Raw genomic sequence first — 27,784 nt, 5'->3', positions numbered from 1 at the left:
AAAAAGACTCAATATTTAAAGAATGTACTAATACTGGAATGTCTGTGTACAAAGCATATCAATTTGAGAGCTCACCCTCCCTTTGTCTCCATCACTATATTCTACAGTACTTAAAAGGACAGTCAATGCTGTGAACTGCTAAAGGAATACCTGACTGAATCACACTATATAAGTTTTATAGCTACCAAGAATAAATTCAGCAATTTCTTTAATTCTTTTTGAAATTTTAATTATTTTAAATATTTATTATTTTATTTATTATTTTTAATTATGTTTATTATGTGCTAAATTTATAAATATATGATTGTTGAAAACTACAAATGATACAGAATGAAAATGCGAAGTCCCCTTCTACCCACTTCCACCCACCAACCATGCTTCTCCCCAGAAATAACCAGAGTAAATACTTTCTGTATATCTTTTTCCAGACTTTTACAGTATGCTTCATTTTCTTTCGCATATATGGGATAAAACTTCATATTGTTCTACAAGTTGATTTTTTCATTGACAAATACGTTACACCAGATCTTTCCAAGATCTTTTTATTGTTAAAAGTACTTTTTTTCTATTAAAAAGCATTAAAGCAAGATTTACATACCGCTTTTGCAAGCTTGACAAAGTCCTTCCTCACCCATTTATATTTTCTTCTAGAATTTTCATATGTTTGCTCCCTGCTCCCAGGAAATTCTTCTATTTATTTAACTCCTTAAAGTAATTTTTTTACTTCATAAAGTAACAACTTTACTATTAGGGCACATACCAGAAAAACAGAATAAGACCATTTTTTACTAGTTAACTAGACATCTGGCAGCCCTCTTAAAAATATGAACTTCAAAACTGAAAAACACCATCCTCTTCCCAAATCATACTCTCTCAGTAGCTAGTTCCAAAACAATGTCACTATATCTTCTATAAAAGTCTTTCACCAAGGTTCTTCAGCTTAAAATGCACTCAAACTTTCATTCTTTCAATAAAAGGGGTAAAGGGAAGCATTTTACCAAAATAAGAGACAAGCTTGCAAAACAGACCTCCAATTGGCCTTGTTCATCAGCATATTCGATGGACTGGAAGATGGTGAGGGCATAGCGTTGTCTGGTCTTCAGCTGAGCACTATGACCTCGGTACCAGTTCTGGATGACCAATGCGGCTTTTAGCGCTGCAGACCCACAGGATACGAAAGGGAAAGAAAAACAGTTACTGTGGAGCCATGGGGGGAAGGTAAGTGCTTCAGAAAAAATCAGTCCACCTGGATTCCTAGGTTCTAAGAACATAAAAACTACAGACAACGAGATGTTCCTTTATGTTTTTGTACAATGTCCTCAAGTCTCAAATACTCAGGAATAATGATGACCCAGCCATCAAGAGTAGCATTTTTGGAGCCTGAATTTGAATCCCAACTCTGCTGACTACCGTCTATGTGATTTTGGGAAAGTTATTAGAACTCTCAAAGCTTCAGTTTCCTCGTCTGGCACTATTTGAAGTCTATGTACACCCTATGAAGTAGCAATTCCATTCTTCATTATATACCCCGAAGCAATTCTCACACAGTCCATAAAGGAGACATACGGGGATACAATGCTTCTTTGTTGGCAGCCGTAGGGAGTTTGACACCAATGCAACCTGGCTTTCCACTGCTAGGAAGGAGAAGATGTGACTGTGGTGAGTGTACACCATGGAATATTATGCCACAACTGGAAGCGATATATAGCGACGTGGATGGGTCTTCAAAATAGTGCTTCAGTTAGAACAGTTATCAAAAAGTTAGAGACAGAATGGAATATAACATGATACCATTTTATATAAATTTAAAATACACGCACACGAAATCGCAATATACGTTTCGTAAGAATATACAGAAAGGAAAAGATACTAAAAATAAGAGATTGGTTATTTGTGGGAAGTGGGTGAATGAATGAGCATAGAGTATATGGTTAAAAGGGAATAAACTAATGAACTAACTACCATAAGAAAGGGCCTTGCGCAGACCAATGATGACAATGTACAACATACTGAGAAGTATGATTCACTCCACCTTCTCCACCTGCGATTCAACTGATAAAAGACAGATGGATAAATGAACACACCTCCCTCCTTCACAGAGTTACTATGAGGATGAAATGAGATACTACAGGTGAAGAGTTTAGGCCAGTGCCCAGTGTAAAGCATTTACTAAATAAATGGCAACTATAGTGACAAGTATTGTGTTGTTTGTGGATTATTCAGGCACACTGACTCTCTTCTGGGGCTGGGAGCCTTTGAACCATCCTATAGCTTCATAGTTTTGAAGAAAGAAATCAGGTGAGAGAGAATGAGATTTAAAATATAGTCTCTTATGCCTTTCTCAACTTTTACAGTGACGAGTAATCAACACCAGCTGGCTCCTTTTATTCATGCTATAATTTTTCCCAGTTAGCCCATAAGAATCAAGAGTTAGCTCTAACAAGAACAATTTGAGTTCTGAAGCAGCAATCCAGCCTCTCGGCTTAGTACTGCTGTGGTATAACGAGTACACACTATCCATCTGAGGGTGTGTGTTTATGAGCTTCTCCAAGGCTGTTGGGTTCCAGAGACTCTTGTTTCATTATTCAGCTCTCAGAAAACCCCAGGAAATAGGCGTAAGGTCAAGTACCGTTATCTTTATAGGGAAAAACCACAGGGAGAAGAAATCAAGTGACGTTCAATATCACTAAGTGAATAATTCCATGTCTGAAATCTCAAGTGTTCTCACCATATCATCATGCAGAGCCCAGCTTCACCTGAAAGGTCTGTTCTGTGGGACAGTCACTGTCATGACCAACCAAGCCTCAGCTCAGGGGCTCTGTTCACCAAGCACAACGGAACTGTTCCAGGGCTGAACACTTACTGAGGGCCAGGCAGTGGACTCATCTCTGCAGTCAGTCCTCGCCATACTGTGAAGCTGGGAGAGACTAACTTACTTAAGTGCACTTAGCCAGTAAGTTGAAATGGACAGCAAGGAATTGCACCCACCTCTCAACCTCTTAACCTCCATAGAGCTATTGATCTTTTTCTGTGCCTCACTTTCTACGTCCGCACAATGACGTAGTGGAATAAATGATCACTAAAGTCTCTTCTATTTAGTATTAGCAACACCAAAAAAAAAATCAAGCTTAGTGTTATTTCTATAATTAACAGTAAAACAAAGTAGCTACCATACGTTAATGGTCTACTACAAGACATTTAGTCCCCACAAGTATTATCATCTCCATGTTACACATAAGGAAACTTCAGGTTCAGAGAGGCTAGCAACTTCTAGTACCCTCAAAGACTTCCTAATTATATATAATATTTCATTAAAAAATTCACAAACTAGTGTGAACAAACAGGTTACCACCTCAGAACCCAAGAGCCAGGAGCAGAAGAGCCATGCCAACCAGGACGCACAGAGCTCACTTCCTTAGAGTCCACAGTCTTGGCTCAAATGTTGCCTTCTCCGTGAGGCCTTTCCTGAACACCCCTTGTAAAATGGCACCCATCCCCCATTGCCTATCTCCTTCTTTCCCTCCACAGCACTTGTCACCATCTGATATAGCATATATTTTACTCATTTGTTACTGTCTGTCTCCTTTCACTAGAATGTAATCTCCATAAAGGCTGGGATTTTGATCCATTGGGTTAGCTGCTGTGTACCCTGAGTCTGGAACAGTCCCTGGAACATAGTAGATGCTTGATAAATATTTGTTGAATGAATGAATGAGTGAAATTACTGTTTAGTTAAAACTTCCTGTCTTGCGTTTCTCTTCATGCTAATTGCTGAATCTTATGTTTGGTTTTGTTTTTTAAATAGGAGTTTATTTGACAGTCCTTTAAATAAGAAGTTTTATATTCAAAACGGTAAGGCATTTAAAGACTCTGCTTTTGAAATTCTGCTATCAGAGGCCTCCTGAGGAGGCAACAGGATGAGTGAATATTTAATGTAACTTTAAGGGGCCTGATATCCAAGCAGGAAGAGCGACACAAGTGTGATAGAACTGATTAAAATGAATTCAAATGAACTGGAAAGAGAATGAACCATCTAGTGGCAAAAGGCTTTAAACAAGGAGGAAAAGCATCTATTACCTCAGCTGTTCAAAGCACGATGAGAATAGGGTATGCCCCAACTCTGGGACCACAGTTTTCACTGTTGCTTTTGTTTACAGATATCTGCCATCTGCTAGAGTATGTTTCTGTCCCAGCGAGATTTTCAACTTCACTGGAAAAACAGCTCAAAGCACATGCCCAGCAGACATGAGATGGTCACAAAGCCTGCTTCTTGAGCAGCAAGGCAGGGACCCTCTGAGGCTCGCTCCTCCAGAAACTCTGACATCCCTGCAGAGCAAGGGTACAACATAGGAGCCTTGCCCCTGGAAAGTATTTTTCTCAAACAAGAGGGAAACGAGAGGAAAGCATGAGGTCCAGCCTCCAAAACAATGACAGATATTTTAAACAAAACTATCACTTTCCCAAATGACAGATCATAGTTTTATCATTCTTGGAAACATATGGCCTTCCAGTCAGAGAAGGGCAAGAAATAGAGGTCATTACTTTGACTTTTTATTTACCCACATACTCGCCCACCCACCAACCCATCCACATGGGATAATAAAAATAAGTTCTGAATTTGTAATCTGGAGACTTCCATTTTGGTCCTAATTCAACCAGGTGCCAACTGTGTAACCTCAGGCAAATTGCTTAACCTCTCTGGTCCTCGGTTTCTCATATGAACAATGATAACTTGGGATTATGTGACCTCTAAGATTCTTTCCAATTATAAAATACTCTAATTCATCCCTCTATTTTTTTAATGCCCCAGCTGCAGCCTACCTAGCCTGTAGCAAAGCTGAAAATAACCATTAAAGGACAAAATAGGATGTGTAAATATGAACACTCAAATCAGAAGCTTCTAGATACAAAAGACAAATTCTAAAGGCTACTCAAAAAAAAAAAATCTGAATTATCCTTGTAGAAAAAATCCAAGTCAATTCATTAATATCCTTGGCTTTCCCATCAAGGAACCGTAGCCAAAGTTTGCTAGCAATTGGTCTAGGAACAAACATTTCACCTATTACTTCTCCTTTAAATGGCCTAAAACATGATTACTGTGTATATTCTGTTAACTGGTACAAGTGATAGCCAATAGAAGATGGGGAGAAACGGATGGGGAAGGAAGTGAAGACAAGAGGGGGTGGGGATACAGAGACACATGGGAAGGGTCTAAAGTCCAGAGGTTTCAATGAAAATTGAGAGATCAGAGAATGGGATAATGATCATAAAGATCGCAGAGGTGGAGCTGATCCAGGAGGCCACAGGGGCCAGGAAATGGGAATGAGCAGCTGAAGTGGAGCAGGTGAACGACTGTTCTAAAACAATCATTATCGTGAAAATACAAATTTTTAAAAATTATTATTGTATGAGAAATTTATCTATGTAAAAGATTTACTATCATTTTAAATCATTAAAATATTTTCTTGTAGGAAGTATGTTCTATTCAACAATTCAGTAACGACCTTTAATCCTCACTCAGAAAGAAAAATTAAATATCTTGACTACAATTCTGTTTTATGTCTCCCTTGTTATTAATTAGTAATCTGAGTTATACTGCCACACTCATTCACCCAAGATCAAATATAATGAGCATTAAATTTTTGTCTTTTGCAGCTGCTAAAAAGATAATGCAGTATAAAGCCATGATCATATAGAAAAGTGTTCTGATTACGGGAAATACAGGCATACCTTGGAGATATTTCAGGTTAGGTTTCAGACCACCACAACAAAATGAATAATGCAATAAAGAGTCACATGAATTTTTTTGTTTCCCAGTGCATATAAAAGCTATGTTTATACTATATTGTAGCCTACTAAGTGTGCAATAGCATTATGTCTAAAAAAATGTACATACCTTAATTAAAAAATACTTCATTGCTAAAAAAATGTCAAAACAATCACAATAGTAACATCAAAGATCGCTGATCACAGATCATCATAACAAATATAATAAAATGAAAAAGTTGAAAATACTGTGAGAATTACCAAAATGTGACACAGAGACACAAAATGAGCAAATGCTGTTGGAAAAACGGTGCCAACAGGGTTGCCACAAACCTTCAATTTGTAAAAAATACAGTATCTGTGAAGCACAATATAGCAAAGTGCAATAAAACAAGGCATACCTAAAACTGGCAATTGGGGCTGAGGTACTGCTCTTTCTTACACTAAATCAATGCGCCTGTCTGTAACAGGATTTTCTAATAATTAACAGGATCCAACTATAAGGCTGGCTTCTTTGTAAATTATCTAGTCAAGGCTGGAATCTGGTAAAAAAATAAAGAGGTGGGACTTCATATCCTTTCAGCAGTACTTTCTACCTTCTAAAGGCTCACGATTCTACAGTAGATGTCTAAATAGTCCATGTCAGAGTCTCATAATACCTGACATTTCTAAAGCAGAGGTGGATCAATCACAAAGCAAATAGAGAAAAAGATGAAGATGAATTTAATTGGTATAAAGAACAGAAAGGATGCTTGGCTTTTTGTTTGCCTGTTTCATGTAGGCAATAAATGTGTCTGTAGTATCAATCCTATATAAACCTCAAGGCCAACACATTATCATATTAAAAAGTGAGTAATTAGCTGAAAATTGTTATTGAGAGGGATCATAATTTCAGATGAAGAAAGCAGTCTCCTTTTACAAAGAAAAGTACTTGTTTAAAATGATTCCCAGTTGATGCCAACAAACTAGGGATTATAGTATATGATGCGGGCTGAAAATAAAGATATGGCAGTTTGGGCATACTGATGATAATTAAAGCCATGGGAGTAAAGTCACCCAAGGAGAGCATTAGAGCGACAAAATAAGAGGGCCAAGAGGAACCCCAGTATTTTAAAGTTGGGAGAAAATAGAGCCCTCATAAACAGTTAAAACAGAGACATAAAAGGAAACCACGAGAAGATGCTGTCACTGAAGCTAAGGGCCATGAGTATTTTAAGACGGGAGTGTACAGGAGTGCCAGGTGCCGCCAGGAAGTCAAGCAAAGTAAGTACTGAAAATGCTCCATGGGATTTCAAGGTCATTCAAGAACTTGTCTAAATCATATTCCACAGGATGGGGTAAATGAGAAGGTAGGAGACAGCAGTGTGAACACACCCTTCAGGAGCAAGCTCTCTGAAAGGGAGGAGAAAGAGCAGAGTGACTGGAGGGGACAAGAGGGCTAGGGAAAGCTCTTATTCCAAAGGGAAGGAAAACACAGTTACAAAGGGCAATTATGCACAACTGGGAAATTCTGAATATGAACTATATGTTAGAGAATATTACTCGATTAATTTTAATTTTTTCAGTGTAATATAGGATTGTAGTTATGGAAGAGAATATCCCTCTTTTTAGGACATTAATGCTAAAGTATATAGAGGTTAATATATAACGTCTGCAACTTACCAATACTTTCAAATAGAGAGGGAAATGGAGCTGGAGAGAAAGAAGGAAGAGAGAGCGAGAGAAAGAGAGGGAGAGAGAATGGTAAAGTTAACGTGAATCTAGGTAAAGTGCATGGGGTATTCATTGTATTATTCTTTCATCTTCTCTGAAGGTTTTCAATTTTTAAAAATAAGATGTTGGGGGGCTTCCCTGGTGGCGCAGTGGTTGAGAGTCCGCCTGCCGATGCAGGGGACACGGGTTCGTGCCCCGGTCCGGGAAGATCCCACATGCCGCGGAGCGGCTGGGCCCCGTGAGCCATGGCCGCTGAGCCTCCGCGTCCGGAGCCTGTGCTCCGCAACGGGAGAGACCACAGCAGTGAGAGGCCCACGTACCGCAAAAAAAAAAAATTAAAAAAAAAATAAGATGTTGGGGGAAAAACAAAGCAGAATGGTCAAACCTCCTACTCAAAAAAAAAAAAAAAAAAAAAAAAAAGGAAAAAAGAGGAAAGGCACTAGAACCTGTTAAAATGTTAATGAAGTATCAGCTAAGGGAGTGAGGGGGGAGGCAGAAGGGGAAGAGCAATGCCCCTCACTCCTACACATGCACCTGCAGCTACAGAGAACAGTCATAGTCCTTTGAGTGACAAGAACTTTAAAGAACATCTTATCTGATGTCCCATTTCACTGAAGAGGAAAATGAAGGAGGTCCCAGCTCACAGGGATTTCTGCTAGACTACACAGTGCCAGTAAAGACTGATGGCAATTATAACCAAGAATCCTCCAACACAATAACAAGAAGGATGGCAAGGGCTCCTCTAAATTTTCTTTCAGAAAATTCTTTAGAGAACAACAAAGATAAAGGAAACGGTGGTGTTCATAGTTTTTCCATGAAAGTCCCAAATTTAAATATGCAGCATTGTAAAGGAGTTAACACTAGGAAGGAGGAGGCTGGGGGTGAAGGGAGGGGATCCCTCGGGCAGTTATGAATGGTTTGATTATTAGATTTTTTAAACAGCTAGGTTAACTAGATGTTATTCCAAGAATTAAAGAAATATTTTGTTTTGTTAGAAAAGAGACAACAGGCCCAAAATGGAGTCACTTGTGCTAAGCTCCATGTCAGTAAACCGAGACTTAATACATAACCTAATTGTATTTTCCAGCCTCTCCTAGGAATGTAATCTTAACCAGTCTAGAATTTCCTGGCCAGCACTAGTGAGGTAATCAACCTGAAAGACCCTTGTCTTCCCACAAAGGAAGGTGACGTTGCCTGAAATATTCCTTTCTTTCCGTTTATGACTTCCCTATCTTACCCCTTTCTGCCTTTAAAAACCTCTCCTTTCCTGCAGCTTTTTGAAGTTCCTTTCTGTTTTCTGGATGGGATGCTGCCCCATTCATGAATCACTGAATAAAGCCAATTAGATCTTCAAACTTACTCCGTTGAATTTTGTTTTTTTAACAGATTTGGTGGCAGCACCAGGAGGACTGAAGGAGACTTCTGATGTCTTCAGCTAAAATGAGAAACAAAGGTGTGGTACCCGTGAACACTTCTGATTTCTCTTTCTCACCATTTCTGAGGGCTGTGGGTAATTTCCTCTCAATTCTGAGTTCTGCTCTCTTTGCAGGAAGCTCCTGATCTAACTGGCTTTCCAGTACACATTACCCCTTTTGGGAAACCCAGTGCAGTCCACAGTCTTCATTTTGGGGGTCTGCTGGTTCACTCCTTTCCCCAGTTCCATTTTGGGAATTGCTGGTGGTGCACACAGTGCCTTCTCCTAGCCAGTCCACAGTAACATCTCTTGGTTACCGCTGGTGTGTTGAAGTACATGTTTGTCTTGTTTTGTGTAGATAAAGGCTACTGGTAATGGGAATCTTAGAAGCCAAAAAAAAGCTGCAAAAATTGATGGACACAAGTCTAGCACTTTGAAAGCTGTTAGAGCGCTTGCCACCTAACTCTAAAAGACTCCTGTGTTAGGATAAGGTGGCCACTGAATGGGTCAGATTGACACTAGGTTGCCGACCAACCTCAAGAAAATTTCTGTGCAACAAGGTACACTGTAAAACACCACACAATCTTCAACCCAGCAGCATATCTGTCTTAGCTATTAGTTTGGCTCTGAGAGACTCAAAGGTTTAGCTAAAAATAAATTAATAATAATAATTATAACTGGAATCATTAAGTTCTAAGGAGTTAAGTGTGCCACATTCTGACACATATGCTTATTTTATGTCTAAAAACTGTGATCCAGGGCTTCCCTGGTGGCACAGTGGTTAAGAATCCGCCTGCCAATGCAAGGGACATGGGTTCAAGCCCTGGTCCAGGAAGATCCCACATGCCTTGGAGCAACTAAGCCCATGCACCACAGCTACTGAGCCTGCACTGTAGAGCCCATGAGCCACAATTACTGAGCCCACGTGCCACAGCTGCTGAAGCCCACACACCTAGAGCCCCTGCTCCGCAACAAGGGAAGCCACCTCAATGAGAAGCCCACACACTGCAACAAAGAGTAGTCCCCACATGCCACAACTAGAGAAATCCCATGTGCAGCAACGAAGACCCAACGCAGCCAAAAATAAATAAATTAATTAATTAAAAATATTTTAAAAATTAAGAACAAGAAACTGTGATCGAGGAAGTTATAAATACCTACAAAAATGACAAAATCTTACTAAAAACAGTCTAGAATTAGACAAGATCATTGCTTTGTATCCTGGGAACTTAGCTTGATAACCATCAGGTTAGGGGCCCCAAAATATGGCCAATAGAAAAGTGGGTTGTACTCCATTTGCACCTAAATATGGCTGGACAGAAATGTGGATTGAAATTCATTTGCTCTAAGGATCTTACCAAACTGCTACTGGCCCTCAGGGAAACTACAACGGCCATTAAGAGGAACATTACAATTAGAAAAGATCATTTAAGAAGTGCAGATGAGAGCTCTACCCACCACCAGTCCCTCCCATCAGACAACTTCCACAAGCCTCTTAGATAGCCTCATCCACCAGAGGGCAGACAGCAGAAGCAAGAAGAACTACAATCCTGCAGCCTGTGGAACAAAAACCACATTCACAGAAAGACAGACAAGATGACAGCCTGTGAAACAAAAAACACATTCACAGAAAGATAGACAAGATGAAAAGGCTATGTACCAGATGAAGGAACAAGATAAAACCCCAGAAAAACCACTAAATGCAATGGAGATAGGCACCTTCCAGAAAAAGAATTCAGAATAATGATAGTGAAGATGATCCAGGACCTAGGGAAAAGAATGGAGGCAAGGATGAAGAAGATGCAAGAAATGTTACCAAACCTCTAGAAGAATTCAAGAACAAACAAACAGAGATGAACAATACAATAACTGAAATGAAAACTACACTAGAAGGAATCAATAGCACAATAACTGAGGCAAAGAACAGATAAGTGAGCTGGAAGACAGAATGGTGGAATTCACTACTGCAGAACAGAATAAAGAAAAAAGAATAAAAAGAAATGAAGACTGCCTAAGAGACCTCTGGGACAACATTAAAGGCAACAACATTCACATTATAGGGGTCCCAGAAGGACAAGAGAGAGATAAAGGACCAGAGAAAATATTTGAAGAGATTATAGTCGAAAACTTCCCTAACATGGGAAAGGAAATAGCCACCCAAGTCCAGGAAGCTCACAGAGTCCCATACAGGATAAACCCAAAGAGAAACACGCCGAGACATATAGTAATCAAATTGGCAAAAATTAAAGACAAAGAAAAATTATTGAAAGCAGCAAGGGAAAAACAACAAATAACATACAAGGGAACTCCCATAAGGTTAACAGCTGATCTCTCAGCAGAAACTCTACAAGCCAGAAGGGAGTGGCATGATATACTTAACGTGATGAAAGGGAAGAACCTACAACCAAGATTACTCTACCCAGCAAAGATCTCATTCAGATTTGATGGAGAAATCAAAAGCTTTACAGACAAGCAAAAGCTAAGAGAATTCAGCACCACCAAACAAGCTCTACAACACATGCTAAAGGAACTTCTCTAAGTGGGAAACACAAGAGAAGAAAAGGACCTACAAAAACAAACCCCAAACAATTAAGAAAATGGTCATAGGAACATACATATCGATAATTACCTTAAACGTGAGTGGATTAAATGCTCCAACCAAAGGACACAGGCTTGCTGAATGGATACAAAAACAAGACCCATATATATGCTGTCTACAAGAGACCCACTTCAGACCTAGGTACACATACAGACTGAAAGTGAGGGGATGGAAAAAGATATTCCATGCAAATGGAAATCAGAAGAAAGCTGGAGTAGCAATACTCTTATCAGATAAAATAGACTTTAAAATAAAGAATGTTGCAAGAGACAAAGAAGGACACTACATAATGATTAAAGGGATCAATCCAAGAAGAAGATATAACAATTATAAATATATATGCACCCAACACAGGAGCACCTCAATACATAAGGCAACTGCTAACAGCTCTAAAAGAGGAAATCGACAGTAACACAATAATAGTGGGGTCTTTAACACCTCACTTACACCAATGGACAGATCATCCAAACAGAAAAATAATAAGGAAACACAAGCTTTAAATGACACAATAGACCAGATAGATTTAATTGATATTTATAGGACATTCCATCCAAAAACAGTAAATTACACGTTCTTCTCAAGTGTGCACGAAACATTCCCCAGGATAGATCACATCTTGGGTCACAAATCAAGCCTCAGTAAATTTAAGAAAATTGAAATCATATCAAGCATCTTTTCTGACCACAACACTATGAGATTAGAAATGAATTACAGAGGGGAAGGCGGAAGATGGCGGAAGAGTAAGACGCGGAGATCACCTTCCTCTCCACAGATACACCAGAAATACATATACACGTGGAACAACTCCTACAGAACACCTACTGAAGGCTGGCAGAAGACCTCAGACCTCCCAAAAGGCAAGAAACTCCCCACGTACATGGGTAGGGCAAAAGAAAAAACAGAGACAAAAGAATAGGGACAGCACCTGCACCAGTGGGAGGGAGCTGTGAAGGAGGAAAAGTTTCCACACACTAGGAAGCCCCTTCACGGGCGGAGACTGCGGGAGGCGGAGGGGGGAGCTTCAAAGCTGCGGAGGAGAGCGCAGCAACGGGTGCGGAGGGCAAAGCGGGGAGATTCCCGCACAGAGGATCGGTGCCGACCGGCACTCACCAGCCCGAGAGGCTTGTCTGCTCACCCGCCGGGGCGGGCGGGGCTGCGAGCTGAGGCCGGAGCGCAGGGAGAGGACTGGGGTTGGCGGCTTGAACATAGCCTGAAGGGGTTAGTGCACCACAGCTAGCCGGGAGGGAGTCCGGGGAAAAGCCTGCACCTGCCGAAGAGGCAGGAGACTTTTCCTTCCCTCTTTGTTTCCTGGGGCGTGAGGAGAGGGGTTTAAGAACGCTGCTTAAAGGAACTCCAGAGACGGGCGCGAGCCGCGGCTAAAAGCGCGAACCCCAGAGACGGGCGCGAGCCGCGGCTGAAAGCGCGGAATCCAGAGACGGGCGCGAGCCGCGGCTGAAAGCGCGGAATCCAGAGACGGGCGCGAGCCGCGGCTGAAAGCGCGGAATCCAGAGACGGGCGCAAGCCACGGCTAAAAGCGCGGACCCCAGAGGCGGGCGGGAGACGTTAAGGCTGCTGCTGCCGCCACCGAGGGGCCTGTGTGCGAGCACAGGTCACTCTCCACACCCCTCTTCCGCGGAGCCTGTGCAGCCCGCCACTGCCAGGTTCCCGGGATCCAGGGACAACTTCCCCGGGACAGCGCACAGCGCGCCTCAGGCTGGTGCAAAGTCATGCCGGCCTTTGCCACCGCAGGCCCGCCCCGCACTCTGTGCCCCTCCGTCCCCGCCGGCCTGAGTGCGCCAGAGCCCCCAATCAGCGGCTCTTTTAACCCCATCCTGTCTGAGCAAAAAACAGACGCCCTCCGGCGATCTACACGCAGTGGCAGGGCCAAATCCAAAGCTGAGCCCCTGGGAGCTGTGAGAACAAAGAAGAGAAAGGGAAATCTCTCCCAGCAGCCTCAGAAGCAGCGGATTAAAGCTCCACAATCAACTTGATATACCTGCATCTATGGAATACCTGAATAGATAGCCAATCATCCCAAATTAAGGAAGTGGACTTTAGGAGCAAGATCTATGATTTTTTCCCCTTTCCTCTTTTTGTGAGTGTGTATGTGTATGCTTCTGTGTGAGATCTTGTCTGCATAGTCTTTTTTTTTTTTTTTAACATCTTTATTGGGGTATAATTGCTTTACAATGGTGTGTTAGTTTCTGCTTTATAACAAAGTGAATCAGTCATACATAAACATATGTTCCCATATGTCTTCCCTGTTGCGTCTTTGTCTGTATAGTCTTGCTTCCACCATTTGTCCTAGGGTTCTATCCGTCCATGTTTTTTTTAAATTTTTTTTTCTTAATAATTAATTTTAATAACAATATTATACTTTACCTTCGTTCTTTCTTTCTTTCTTTCCGTCCTTCCTTCCCTCCTTTAGACAACGAATCATCCCAAATTGAGGAGGTGGTCTCTGACAGCAAGATTTAGGATTTTTCCCCATTTACCTCTTTTAGTGAGGGTGTATGTGTATGCTTCTGTGTAAGATTTTGTCTGTATAGCTTTGCTTCCAACATTTGTCCTAAGGTTCTTTCCGTCCCTTTTTTTTTTTTCTAAATAAGAATTTTTTAATTCAATAACTTTATTATACTTTATTTTATTTTGACTGTATCTTCTTTCTTTCTGTCTTTTTTCCTTCTTTCCCTCCTTCCTTCCTTCCTCCCTCCCTCCCTCCTTTCTTTCCTTCTTGCCTTCTTTCCTTCTTTGCTTCTTTCTTTCTTTCTTCCTTCCTTCCTACCCTCCTTTCCTTCTTTCTTTCCTCATACTTCTACTAATTCCCTCTACTTTTTCTCCCTTTTATCCTGAGCCGTGTGGATGAAAAGCTTTTGGTGCTCCAGCCAGGAGGCAGGGCTCTGCCTCTGAGGTAGGAGAGCCAACTTCAGGACACTGATCAACAAGAGACCTCCCAGCTCCACATAATATCAAACGGCGAAAATCTCCCAGAGACCTCCATCTTAACACCAGCACCCAGCTTCACTCAACGACCAGCAAGCCACAGTGCTGGAAAACCTATGCCAAACAACTAGCAAAACAGGAACACAACCTCACCCATTAGCAGAGAGGCTGCCTAAAATCATAATAAGGCCACAGACACCCCCAAACACACCACCAGACGTGAACCTGCCCACTAGAGAGACAAGATCCAGCCTCATCCACCACAACACAGGCACTAGTCCCCTCCACCAGGAAGCCTACACAACCCACTGAACCAACCTTAGCCACTGGAGACAGACATCAAAAACAGGAGGAACTACAAACCTGCAGCCTGCAAAAAGGAGACCCCAAACACAGTAAGATAAGCAAAATGAGAAGACAGAAAAACACACAGCAGATAAAGGAGCAAGATAAAAATGCACCAGACCTAAGAAATGAAGAGGAAATAGGCAGTCTACCTGAAAGAGAATTCAGAATAATGATAGTAAGGTTGATCCGAAATCTTGGAGATAGAATGGACAATAGATTGGACAAAATGCAAGAATCAGTTAACAAGGACCTAGAAGAACTAAAGATGAAACAAGCAACGATGAACAACACAATAAATGAAATTAAAAGTACTCTAGATGGGATCAATAGCAGAATAACTGAGGCAGAAGAACGGATAAGTGACCTGGAAGATAAAATAGTGGAAATAACTACTGCAGAGCAGAATAAAGAAAAAAGAATGAAAAGAACTGAGGACAGTCTCAGAGACCTCTGGGACAACATTAAACGCACCAACATTCGAATTATAGGGGTTCCAGAAGAAGAAGAGAAAAAGAAAGGGACTGAGAAAATATTTGAAGAGATTATAGTTGAAAACTTCCCTAACATGGGAAAGGAAATAGTTAATCAAGTCCAGGAAGCACAGAGAGTCCCATACAAGATAAATCCAAGGAGAAACACGCCAAGAGACAGATTAATCAAACTGTCAAAAATGAAATACAAAGAAAGCATATTAAAAGCAGCAAGGGAAAAACAACAAATAACACATAAGGGAATCCCCATAAGGTTAACAGCTGATCTCTCAGCAGAAACCCTACAAGCCAGAAGGGAGTGGCAGGACATACTGAAAGTGATGAAGGAGAAAAACATGCAGCCAAGACTACTCTACCCAGCAAGGATCTCATTCAGATTTGATGGAGAAATTAAAACCTTTACAGACAAGCAAAAGCTGAGAGAGTTCAGCACCACCAAACCAGCTTTACAACAAATGCTAAAGGATCTTTTCTAGGCAAGAAACACAAGAGAAGGAAAAGACCTATAATAACGAACCCAAAACAATTTACAAAATGGGAATAGGAGCATACATATCGATAATTACCTTAAATGTAAATGGACTAAATGCTCCCACCAAAAGACACAGATTAGCTGAATGGATACAAAAACAAGACCCTTATATATGCTGTCTACAAGAGACCCACTTCAGACCTAGAGACACATACAGACTGAAAGTAAGGGGATGGAAAAAGATATTCCATGCAAATGGAAGCCAAAAGAAAGCTGGAGTAGCAATTCTCATATCAGACAAAATAGACTTTAAAATAAGGACTATTAAAAGAGACAAAGAAGGACACTACATAATGATCAAGGGATCGATCCAAGAAGAAGATATAACAATTGTAAATATTTATGCACCCAACATAGGAGCACCTCAATACATAAGGCAAATACTAACAGCCATAAAAGGGGAAATCGACAGTAACACATTCATAGTAGGGGACTTAAACACCCCACTTTCACCCATGGACAGATCATCCAAAATGAAAATAAATAAGGAAACACAAGCTTTAAATGATACATTAAACAAGATGGACTTAATTGATATTTATAGGACACTCCATCCAAAAACAACAGAATACACATTTTTCTCAAGTGCTCATGGAACATTCTCCAGGATAGATCATATCTTAGGTCACAAATCAAGCCTTGGTAAATTTAAGAAAATTGAAATTGTATCAAGTATCTTTTCTGACCACAACGCCATGAGACTAGATATCAATTACAGGAAAAGATCTGTAAAAAATACAAACACATGGAGGCTAAACAATACACTACTTAATAATGAAGATATCACTGAAGAAATCAAAGAGGAAATCAAAAAATACCTAGAAACAAATGACAATGGAGACACAACGACCCAAAACCTGTGGGATGCAGCAAAAGCAGTTCTAAGGGGGAAGTTTATAGCAATACAAGCCCACCTTAAGAAGCAAGAAACATCTCGAATAAACAACCTAACCTTGCACCTCAAGCAATTAGAGAAAGAAGAACAAAAAAACCCCAAAGCTAGCAGAAGGAAAGAAATCATAAAAATCAGATCAGAAATAAATGAAAAAGAAATGAAGGAAACAATAGCAAAGATCAATAAAACTAAAAGCTGGTTCTTTGAGAAGATAAACAAAATAGATAAACCACTAGCCAGACTCATCAAGAAAAAAAGGGAGAAGACTCAAATCAATAGAATTAGAAATGAAAAAGGAGAAGTAACAACTGACACTGCAGAGATAAAAGAGATCATGAGAGATTACTACAAGCAACTCTATGCCAATAAAATGGACAATCTGGAAGAAATGGACAAATTCTTAGAAATGCACAACCTGCCAAGACTGAATCAGGAAGAAATAGAAAATATGAACAGACCAATCACAAGCACTGAAATTGAAACTGTGATTAAAAACCTTCCAACAAAGAAAAGCCCAGGACCAGATGGCTTTACAGGCGAATTCTATCAAACATTTAGAGAAGAGCTAACACCTATCCTTCTCAAACTCTTCCAAAATATAGCAGAGGGAGGACCACTCCCAAACTCCTTCTACGAGGCCACCATCACCTTGATACCAAAACCAGACAAGGATGTCACAAAGAAAGAAAACTACAGGCCAATATCACTGATGAACATAGATGCAAAAATCCTCAACAAAATACTAGCAAACAGAATCCAACAGCACATTAAAAGGATCATACACCATGATCAAGTGGGGTTTATTCCAGGAATGCAAGGATTCTTCAATATACGCAAATCTATCAATGTGATAAACCATATTAACAAATTGAAGGAGAAAAACCATATGATCATCTCAATAGATGCAGAGAAAGCTTTTGACAAAATTCAACACCCATTTATGATAAAAACCCTGCAGAAAGTAGGCATAGAGGGAACTTTCCTCAACATAATAAAGGCCATATATGACAAGCCCACAGCAAACATCATCCTCAATGGTGAAAAACTGAAAGCATTTCCACTAAAATCAGGAACAAGACAAGGTTGCCCACTCTCACCACTATTATTCAACATTGTTTTGGAAGTTTTAGCCACAGCAATCAGAGAAGAAAAGGAAATAAAAGGAATCCAAATCGGAAAAGAAGAAGTAAAGCTGTCACTGTTTGCAGATGACATGATCCTATACATAGAGAACCCTAAAGATGCTACCAGAAAACTACTAGAGCTAATCAATGAATTTGGTAAAGTGGCAGGATACAAAATTAATGCACAGAAATCTCTGGCATTCCTATATACTAATGATGAAAAATCTGAAAGTGAAATCAAGAAAACACTCCCATTTACCATTGCAACAAAAAGAATAAAATATCTAGGAATAAACCTACCTAAGGAGACAAAAGACCTGTATGCAGAAAATTATAAGACACTGATGAAAGAAATTAAAGATGATACAAATAGATGGAGAGATATACCATGTTCTTGGATTGGAAGAATCAACATTGTGAAAATGACTCTACTACCCAAAGCAATCTATAGATTCAATGCAATCCCTATCAAACTACCACTGGCATTTTTCACAGAACTAGAACAAAAAATTTCACAATTTGTATGGAAACACAAAAGACCCCGAATAGCCAAAGCAATCTTGAGAACGAAAGAAGGAACTGGAGGAATCAGGCTCCCTGACTTCAGACTATACTACAAAGCTACAGTTATCAAGACGGTATGGTACTGGCACAAAAACAGAAAGATAGATCAATGGAACAGGATAGAAAGCCCAGAGATAAACCCATGCACATATGGACACCTTATCTTTGATAAAGGTGGCAGTAATGTACAATGGAGAAAGGACAGCCTCTTCAATAAGTGGTGCTGGGAAAACTGGACAGATACATGTAAAAGTATGAGATTAGATCACTCCCTAACACCATACACAAAAATAAGCTCAAAATGGATTAAAGACCTAAATGTAAGGCCAGAAACTATCAAACTCTTAGAGGAAAACATAGGCAGAACACTCTATGACATAAATCACAGCAAGATCCTTTCTGACCCACCTCCTAGAGTAATGGAAATAAAAACAAAAATAAACAAATGGGACCTAATGAAACTTCAAAGCTTTTGCACAGCAAAGGAAACCATAAACAGGACCAAAAGACAACCCTCAGAATGGGAGAAAATATTTGCAAATGAAGCAACCGACAAAGGATTAATCTCCAAAATTTACAAGCAGCTCATGCAGCTCAATAACAAGAAAACAAACAACCCAATCCAAAAATGGGCAGAAGACCTAAATAGACATTTCTCCAAAGAAGATATACAGACTGCCAACAAACACATGAAAGAATGCTCAACATCATTAATCATTAGAGAAATGCAAATCAAAACTACAATGAGATATCATCTCACACCAGTCAGAATGGCCATCATCAAAAAATCTAGAAACAATAAACGCTGGAGAGGGTGTGAAGAAAAGGGAACACTCTTGCACTGCTGGTGGGAATGTGAATTGGTTCAGCCACTATGGAGAACAGTATGGAGGTTCCTTAAAAAACTACAAATAGAACTACCATATGACCCAGCAATCCCACTACTGGGCATATACCCTGAGAAAACCAAAATTCAAAAAGAGTCATGTACCAAAATGTTCATTGCAGCTCTATTTACAATAGCCCGGAGATGGAAACAACCTAAGTGCCCGTCATCGGATGAATGGATAAAGAAGATGTGGCACATATATACAATGGAATATTACTCAGCCATAAAAAGAAACGAAATTGAGCTATTTGTAATGAGGTGGATAGACCTAGAGTCTGTCATACAGAGTGAAGTCAGAAAGAAAAAGACAAATACCGTATGCTAACACATATATATGGAATTTAAGAAAAAAAATGTCATGAAGAACCTAGGGGTAAAGCAGGAATAAAGACGCAGACCTCCTAGAGAACGGACTTGAGGTTATGGGGAGGGGGAAGGGTGAGCTGTGACAGGGCGAGAGAGAGTCATGGGCATATACACACTAACAAACGTAGTAAGGTAGATAGCTAGTGGGAAGCAGCCGCATGGCACAGGGATATTGGCTCGGTGCTTTGTGACAGCCTGGAGGGGTGGGATAGGGAGGGTGGGAGGGAGGGAGACGCAACAGGGAAGACATATGGGAACATATGTTTATGTATGACTGATTCACTTTGTTATAAAGCAGAAACTAACGCACCATTGTAAAGCAATTATACCCCAATAAAGATGTTAAAAAAAAAAAAAGAAATGAATTACAGAGAAAAAAACGTAAAAAACACAAACACATGGAGGCTAAAAAATACATTACTAAATTACCAAGAGATCACTGAAAAATCAAAGAGGAAATCAAAAAATACCTAGAGACAAATGACAATGAAAACACGACAATCCAAAACCTATGGGATGCAGGAAAAGCAGTGGTTTTTTTTGGTTTTTTTGTTTTTTGCGGTACGCGGGCCTCTCACTGTTGTGGCCTCTCCCGTTGCGGAGTACAGGTTCTGGACGCGCAGGCCCAGCGGCCATGGCTAATGGGCCTAGTCGCTCTGCGGATTCTTCCTGGACCAGGGCACGAACCCGTGTCCCCTGCAACAGCAGGCGGACTCTCAATCACTGCACCACCAGGGAAGCCCAGGAAAAGCAGTTTTAAGAGGGAAGTTTATAGCTATACAAGCCTACTTCAAGAAACAAGAAAATCTCAAATAAACAATCTAACCTTACACCTAAAGGAACTAGAGAAAGAAGAACAAACAAAACCCAAAGTTAACAGAAGGAAAGAAATCATAAAGATCGGAGCAAAAATAAATGAAATAGAAACAAGGAAAACAATACCAAACATCAAAAAAACTAAAAGCTGGTTCTCTGAGAAGATAAAATTGATAAACCATTAGCCAGACTCATCAAGAAAAAGAGGGAGAGGGCTCAAATCAATAAAATTAGAAATGAAAAAGGAGAAGTTACAACAGACACCGCAGAAATACAAAGCATCCTAAGAGACTACTACAAGCAACCCTATGCCAATAAAATGGACAACCTGGAAGAAATGGACAAATTCTTAGAAAGGTATAACCTTCTAAGACTGAACCAGGAAGAAATAGAAAATATGAACAGACCAATCACAAGTAATGAAATTGAAACTGTGATTAAAAATCTTCCAACATGGGCTTCCCTGGTGGCGCAGTGTTTGAGAGTCCGCCTGCCGATGCAGGGGACACGGGTTCGTGTCCCGGTCTGGGAAGATCCCACATGCTGCGGAGTGGCTAGGCCTGTGAGCCATGGCCACTGAGCCTGCATGTCCAGAGCCTGTGCTCCACAACAGGAGAGGCCACAAAAGTGAGAGGCCCGCGTACTGCAAAAAAAAAAAAAAAAAAAAAAATCTTCTAACAAAGAGAAGTCCAGGACCAGATGGCTTCACAGGTGAATTCTATCAAACATTTAGAGAAGAGCTAACACCCATCCTTCTCAAACTCTTCCAAAAACTGCAGAGGAAGGAACACTCCCCAACTCATTCTCTTTTTTTAAAAATAAATTTATTTATTTGGCTTTGTTAGGTCTTTGTTGCTGTGTGTGGGCTTTCTCTAGTTGCGGCTAGCAAGGGCTACTCTTTTTTTTGTTTTTTTTTGAAGTATGCAGGCCTCTCACTGATGTGGCCTCTCCCATTGCAGAGCACAGGCTCTGGACACGCAGGCTCAGCGGCCATGGATCACGGGCCCAGCCGCTCCGCAGCATGTGGGATCTTCCCGGACCGGGGCACGAACCCGTGTCCCCTGCATCGGCAGGCGGACTCTCAACCACTGCGCCACCAGGGAAGCCCAGGGCTACTCTTCGTTGAGGTGCGTGGGCTTCTCCTTGTGATGCCATCTCTTGTTGCAGAGCATGGGCTCCAGGCACGCAGGCTCAGTACTTGTGGTGCACGGGCTTATTTGCTCCGCGGCATGTGGGATCTTTCCAGACCAGGGCTCGTACCTGTGTCCCCTGCAATGACAGGCAGATTCTTTACCACTGCGCTACCAGGGACGCCCGTCCCAACTCATTCTATGAGGCCACCATCACCCTGATACCAAAACCAGACAAAGATACTACAAAAAAAGAAAATCACAGACCAATATCACTGATGAATATAGACGCAAAAATCCTCCCTACCTAGGGAGACAAAAGACCTGTATGCAGAAAACTATAAGACACTGATGAAAGAAATTAAAGATGATACCAACAGATGGAGAGATATACCATGTTCTTTGGTTGGAAGAATCAATATTGTGAAAATGACTATAGTGCCCAAAGCAATCTACAGATTCAATGCAATTCCTATCAAATTACCAATGGCATTTTTTATAGAACTAGAACAAAAAATCTTAAAATTTGTATGGAGACACAAAAGGCCTCGATTAGCCAAAGCAGTCTTGAGGGAGAAAAACAGAGCTGGAGGAATCAGACGCCCTGACTTCAGACTATATTACAAAGCTACAGTAATCAATACAGTATGGTACTGGCACAAAAACAGAAATATAGATCAATGGAACAGGATAGAAAGCCCAGAGATAAGCCCACGCACCTATGGTCAATTAATCCATGACAAAGGAGGCAAGGATACACTATGGAGAAAAGACAGTCTCTTCAACAAGTGGTGCTGGGAAAACTGGACAGCTACATGTAAAAGAATGAAATTAGAACACTCCCTAACACCATACACAAAAATAAACTCAAAATGGATTAGAGACCTAAATGTAAGAGCGGATACTACAAAACTCTTAACTGAAAACATAGTGAGAACACTCTTTGACATAAATCACAGCAAGATCTTTTTTGATCCATCTCCTAGAGAATGAAATAAAAACAAAAGTAAACATATGGGACGTAATGAAACTTAAAAGCTTTTGAAAAGAAACCTACAAACAAGACAAAAAGACAACCGTCAGAATGGGAGAAAATATTTGCAAACAAGTCAACGGACAAAGGATTAATCTCCAAAATATATAAACAGCTCAGGCAGCTCAGTATTAAAAAATCAAACAACCCAATCCAAAAATGGGCAGTTCTCCAAAGCAGACATACAGATGGCCAAGAAGCACATGAAAAGCTGCGCAACATCACTAACTATTAGAAAAATGCAAATCAAAACTACAATGAGGTATCAACTCACTCCAGTTAGAATGGGCATCATCAGAAAATCTACAAACAACAAATGCTGGAGAGGGTGTAGAGAAAAGGGAACCCTCTTGCACTGTTGGTGGAATGTAAATTGATACAGCCACTATGGAGAACAGTATGGAGGTTCCTTTAAGAACTAAAAATAGAATTACCATATGATCCAGCAATCCCACTACTGGGCATATACCCAGAGAAAACCGTAATTCAAAAACACACATGCACCCCAGTGTTCACTGCAGCACTATTTACAATAGCCAGGTCATGGAAGTGACCTAAATGCCCATTGACAGAAGAATGGATAAAGAAGATGTGGTACATGGGCTTCCCTGGTGGCGCAGTGGTTGAGAGTCTGCCTGCCGATGCAGGGGACACGGGTTCATGCCCCGGTCCAGGAAGATCCCACGTGCCACGGAGCGCATGGGCCCGTGAGCCATGGCCGCTGAGCCTGCATGTCCAGAGACTGTGCTCCGCAACGGGAGAGGCCACAACAGCGAGAGGCCCGTGTACTGCGAAAAAAAAAAAAAAGAAGAAGATTTGGTACATATATACGATGGACTATTACTCAGCCATAAAAAGGAATGAATTTGGGTCATTTGTAGAGACGTGGATGGATCTAGAGACTGTCATACAGAGTGAAGTAAGTCAGAAAGAGAAAAACAAATATTGTATATTAACGCATATATGTGGAACCTAGAAAATGGTACAGATGAACCGGTTTGCAGAGCAGAAATTGAGATACAGAAGTAGAGGTAAAACGTACGGACACCAAGGGGGGAAAGCCGTGGGGGGTTGGGTGGTGGGATGAATTGGGAGATTGGGATTGACATGGATACACTGATGTGTATAAAATGGATGACTGATAAGGAAAAAAAAATGAAGTTCAGTTGAAAGTAGGGTTCCCAAATTAAACAAACTGAATGAGACATCTATTTTAATTGGTACGTAGAAGCTTCCAAAAGGCTTCAGGACCCCAGAATACCTTCATTGAAAAATTCATTGAAAAAGTCTAATGAAAAATTAAAGACACAAGAGGTACCTAAAACAAAAGACTGCAAGACAGATGCAACTTTTACTACTCGCCTCCATCATCCTTTATTTGAGTACTCATTCTAGTAATCCTCAGTCTAAATTGTCTTTCCTAAAGAGACTACCGGACCATAAATGAAAGTCTGCCAAGTTATAGGCCTTACATATACCCCCATATCTATCCTTGAAGGAGGGCCCCCATATGGACCCCTCTCAGAGTTGATGAGACTCTGAGGGCCTTTATGGTAAAGTGCTATGTTATCCCCTTAAGCAGCTAAGGGAAACTAAAATTAAATTAATGAAAAACCTTGACATCTGGTAGATACTGGAGCTACACCCTCTATTTTAAACCCCCCTCAGAGCCTGCAAATGGGATCCTGGGAAAACTGGCAGAAGCCAGCTAAGGGTGAGAATTCTTACCAGAGTCAGCTCTCCCAGATCTCTGTCTGTAGTACCCAAAAAGAGAAGAAAATAAAATATTTTTTGCACCTTCTTTGGGGATGCCTCTTAAGTGCAAGGGGTTGTTCATTACTACCAGAAATATTTACTGCTTGTCCCAACTGAAAACTGACAAGATATTTAAAAGGATTTTTTTTAAAGTAGCTCTGTGGTCAAAAGTTGGTCAGAAAGAAACTGGAAGATGATATTCAGAGTCTGATAGGAATATTTCTTTTAGGTGTCCTCCACTAAACCAAAATGAAACTATGCACCCAGAAGGAAAGAAAAACCTTCTAAAGCCTTTGTGAAAGAATTTACCAAAATCTTCCAAAGGAAAACAGCTCTAAGTCCAGAACATAGAAATTTTTTTCTTTTTGCGGTACGCGGGCCTCTCACCGTTGTGGCCTCTCCCATTGTAGAGCACAGGCTCCGGACGCACAGGCTCAGTGGCCATGGCTCACGGGCCCAGCCGCTCCGCGGCATGTGGGATCTTCCCGGACCAGGGCACCAACCAGTGTCCCCTGCATCGGCAGGCGGACTCTCAACCACTGCGCCACCAGGGAAGCCCCGGAACATAGAAATCTTTTAATTTCCATCTTGGTTAGAAATCTTGTCCCTGATATATATATATATATATATATATATATATATATATATATATATATATATATATATATGAAAAAGCAAATTAAGAATAATGTAGAATGTAGCTGAATAGGAGGATCAATCTATGAGGTCATTTAGGCTGCAACCCAATTCTTTGGGGAATTGAGAGCAACTATCCTTATCTTACAAATCTTTGCAAAACTAGAAATATAGCTCCAGAGGCAGTTCACAGTCCACCTATTCCTTTTACCAATCCCCAAATCTCTCCTATTTATCTCAAAAAGCTTGTAAGTATTGTAAACAATCTGGCCTTAGGAAACCAAAGTACTCCTTAGAGGAACTCGTATTTTTTTCTGTACCTTTGAGATACAAATGTTCTACAGACTTCAGGGAGGTAATTCTTATCAGAATGTAAAGGAAAGGGGAAATGGTCGTTTGAAACCTAGGCAAATAAAAAATCTTTTAAGTGTCTTCCCCCAAAATATTAGTAAAAAATGCTTTAGCCATCGGAGCAGATAACCTTAACTTGTTCCATCTACCAGAAAAACAACTTAGATTCATTCAACTTATTTTACAACTAGTCAATTACTGTACCTGATTCATGGCAGTAATTTTAAAACAGAAGCTATAAGGTCCCTGTTTGCAACTGTCTATTTATGTGTGTCTATGTATGTATTGTAGATGTATGGTATTTTCTACCTTCAGAGGGTATTGCCAAAATTAATTTGTAAAAGAGCTCTATTTAATTGGCTCAAAGAAATTAAGCACTTATATAAATTAAGTGAAATCAATAAATTGAATAGATGTAAATGGAATAAAAGTTTTTAGGTGAACTTTTTAAATGGTTTCTCCAAATCTTTTTGGTAACCTGAAAACTTAAAGTTTTGCCAATTAAGTTAAATTAAATGATGGACAGTCAACGAATAGACAGATCATTTCCAAATAAGATAGAATACTGAAATATTAATTATTGAACATAGATTTATCCACTTTGGGCTTCCTTTTACAGGGAAACTAAAGATATTTGGGTCTCCTAGTAAACATGGTTTCTGCCATGCTGAGAAATTTACTAAGAGAAAATTTAATTATAAAAAGTATAAAAAATTATAAAAAGTATTTATAAATTTGCCAAGCCATATAATGCTAAAATAAAAAGAAAGTTCATAATTGACCTAAAGCATAAATAAATAATCTATTTTTAAAAAAAGTAATACTAAGCCTTTATGTTGTAATTGTACAGGTATATGTTATAAGTGTTCCAGAAACTATATGCAACTCCTAAAGTCTGATATGTATGTCCTGGTATAATGTTATCATCATAATTCCAGTTATCATTTTACAATATTGAGTGTCACAGAAATAACCAATTTCCTTGCTAATTCTATTATAATAAACTCTCATCAGAACTCTAACAATGGGCATTTTTTTTAAGTTTTCTGTCATTTATAGACAATTATTGTTTTAACTCAGATGCTTTTGCAAAAATGTTGCTGCAAAAGTGCCTCATCTTCAAGGAGATTCATGGAAAGGACTCCAGCAAACACAAGTTTCTGATAACTTTAAGATCATAAACTGAACTGGATAAGAATTTCTAGAACTAATGGAAAAAAACTGGATTAAAGCAGAACAAGAATTAATAATATGGGACTGAATGAACTGAAAAGGGTGATTATAATTTTTATTCCTTCTTGCTTGAAGCACTACTGGTTCTTTAATGTTTTGTTTTTCCAGATTTGAAGAAACTTTTTCTCTTAAGTTATCTATGACTTACAACAATTTGGTAAAGTATACTTTTGTAAACAAAGATGAAACATTTACTTTTTCTCCCTACCTGATCCCTCCAGAATTTGGAAACTCTTGAATATTCTTTTTATGGCAAAATAGTTAGTTATTTACATAAGTCCAATGAGAATCTGTTCTCCTTGCAACAGGACACAATTGGAAACACCGGTTATATTACCAAAACTTTAACTGGAATGTTATATTTGAGAGAGATGTACATAGACTCAGATATGACCAGACAGCTTTAAAGAACTAAGGTTGACTTTATGGAGCCAATAAAGCCCCTTGGAAAAATCGACCTGGTACCTTACTACAAGGTTCTAGCAAAGCAGTCTTAAAAAGAACTCATATGGTCAAGCACTACGCTTGCTACACCTATGTAAATAATCAGGCCAAGTATAACGCAAATAAATTAGTTTTACGGTGATTATCTTTGTTTTTTTAAAAATGGAGGTAGTTATAAAGATTATGTTTGCATCTTTGTAGATATTAGATTCTAATCCTGATAATTGTCTTTGAGATTTTGTTAAATACCTGTAAATTAGACCAGATCCTGAATTCTTCTAGTTTCCTCAAGTACCTGGCTATAACTCACCAAACGAATGTTTCCAATTTTCTCCTACCCTTCTGATTTGGAATCACTAAGAACAAAGACTGCCCTTGAATCTCCTTGGAATGGACTATACCAGGTCTTCCTCACTACCCAGATGGCAGCCAAACTTTAGGAACTTGAACCTTGGGGACACATCTCACAGCTGAAGAAGGCTCCACCGGACATCTGGCCCTGCACAAATGGTAGAGACCTCCAAACCAAATCGATGAAGAAGAGAAGTAGCTGACATCAATGTGGACTGCTTCCTCCCAAGATGCTGGATCAAGACTTCATACTTTAAACATGAAACGCTTTCTTCTTCTCTTTCTTTCCTTTACCCTGGCATTGGCCTTGGAAAGGTAACACCATCACCTGTATCTCCCAGCCCATTGCTAAGGGGGGGGTAACTTTTCACTGCTAGATTTGTCATTATCA

General features: G+C 40.0%; 1 protein-coding gene across 1 annotated transcript in view; it reads right to left on the bottom strand.

Annotated features, from left to right (window-relative positions):
• PPEF1 (protein phosphatase with EF-hand domain 1) overlaps positions 1–27,784 on the bottom strand; it is a gene marked incomplete at both ends in the record, with an annotated part of 123,834 nt that overhangs the window by 84,487 nt on the left and 11,563 nt on the right. The window contains one exon of the mRNA XM_082864221.1: positions 1,029–1,156. Coding sequence (XP_082720347.1) covers positions 1,029–1,156 — 128 coding nt within the window. The remainder of the gene's footprint in view (positions 1–1,028; positions 1,157–27,784) is intronic.

This window comes from Leucopleurus acutus, assembly GCF_964270905.1.
Source record: "Leucopleurus acutus genome assembly, chromosome: X".
In the NCBI taxonomy this organism is placed as follows: Eukaryota; Metazoa; Chordata; class Mammalia; order Artiodactyla; family Delphinidae; genus Leucopleurus; species Leucopleurus acutus.
Note: the sequence above shows the minus strand (reverse complement) of the source record. Positions and strands in the feature narration are given on the sequence as shown.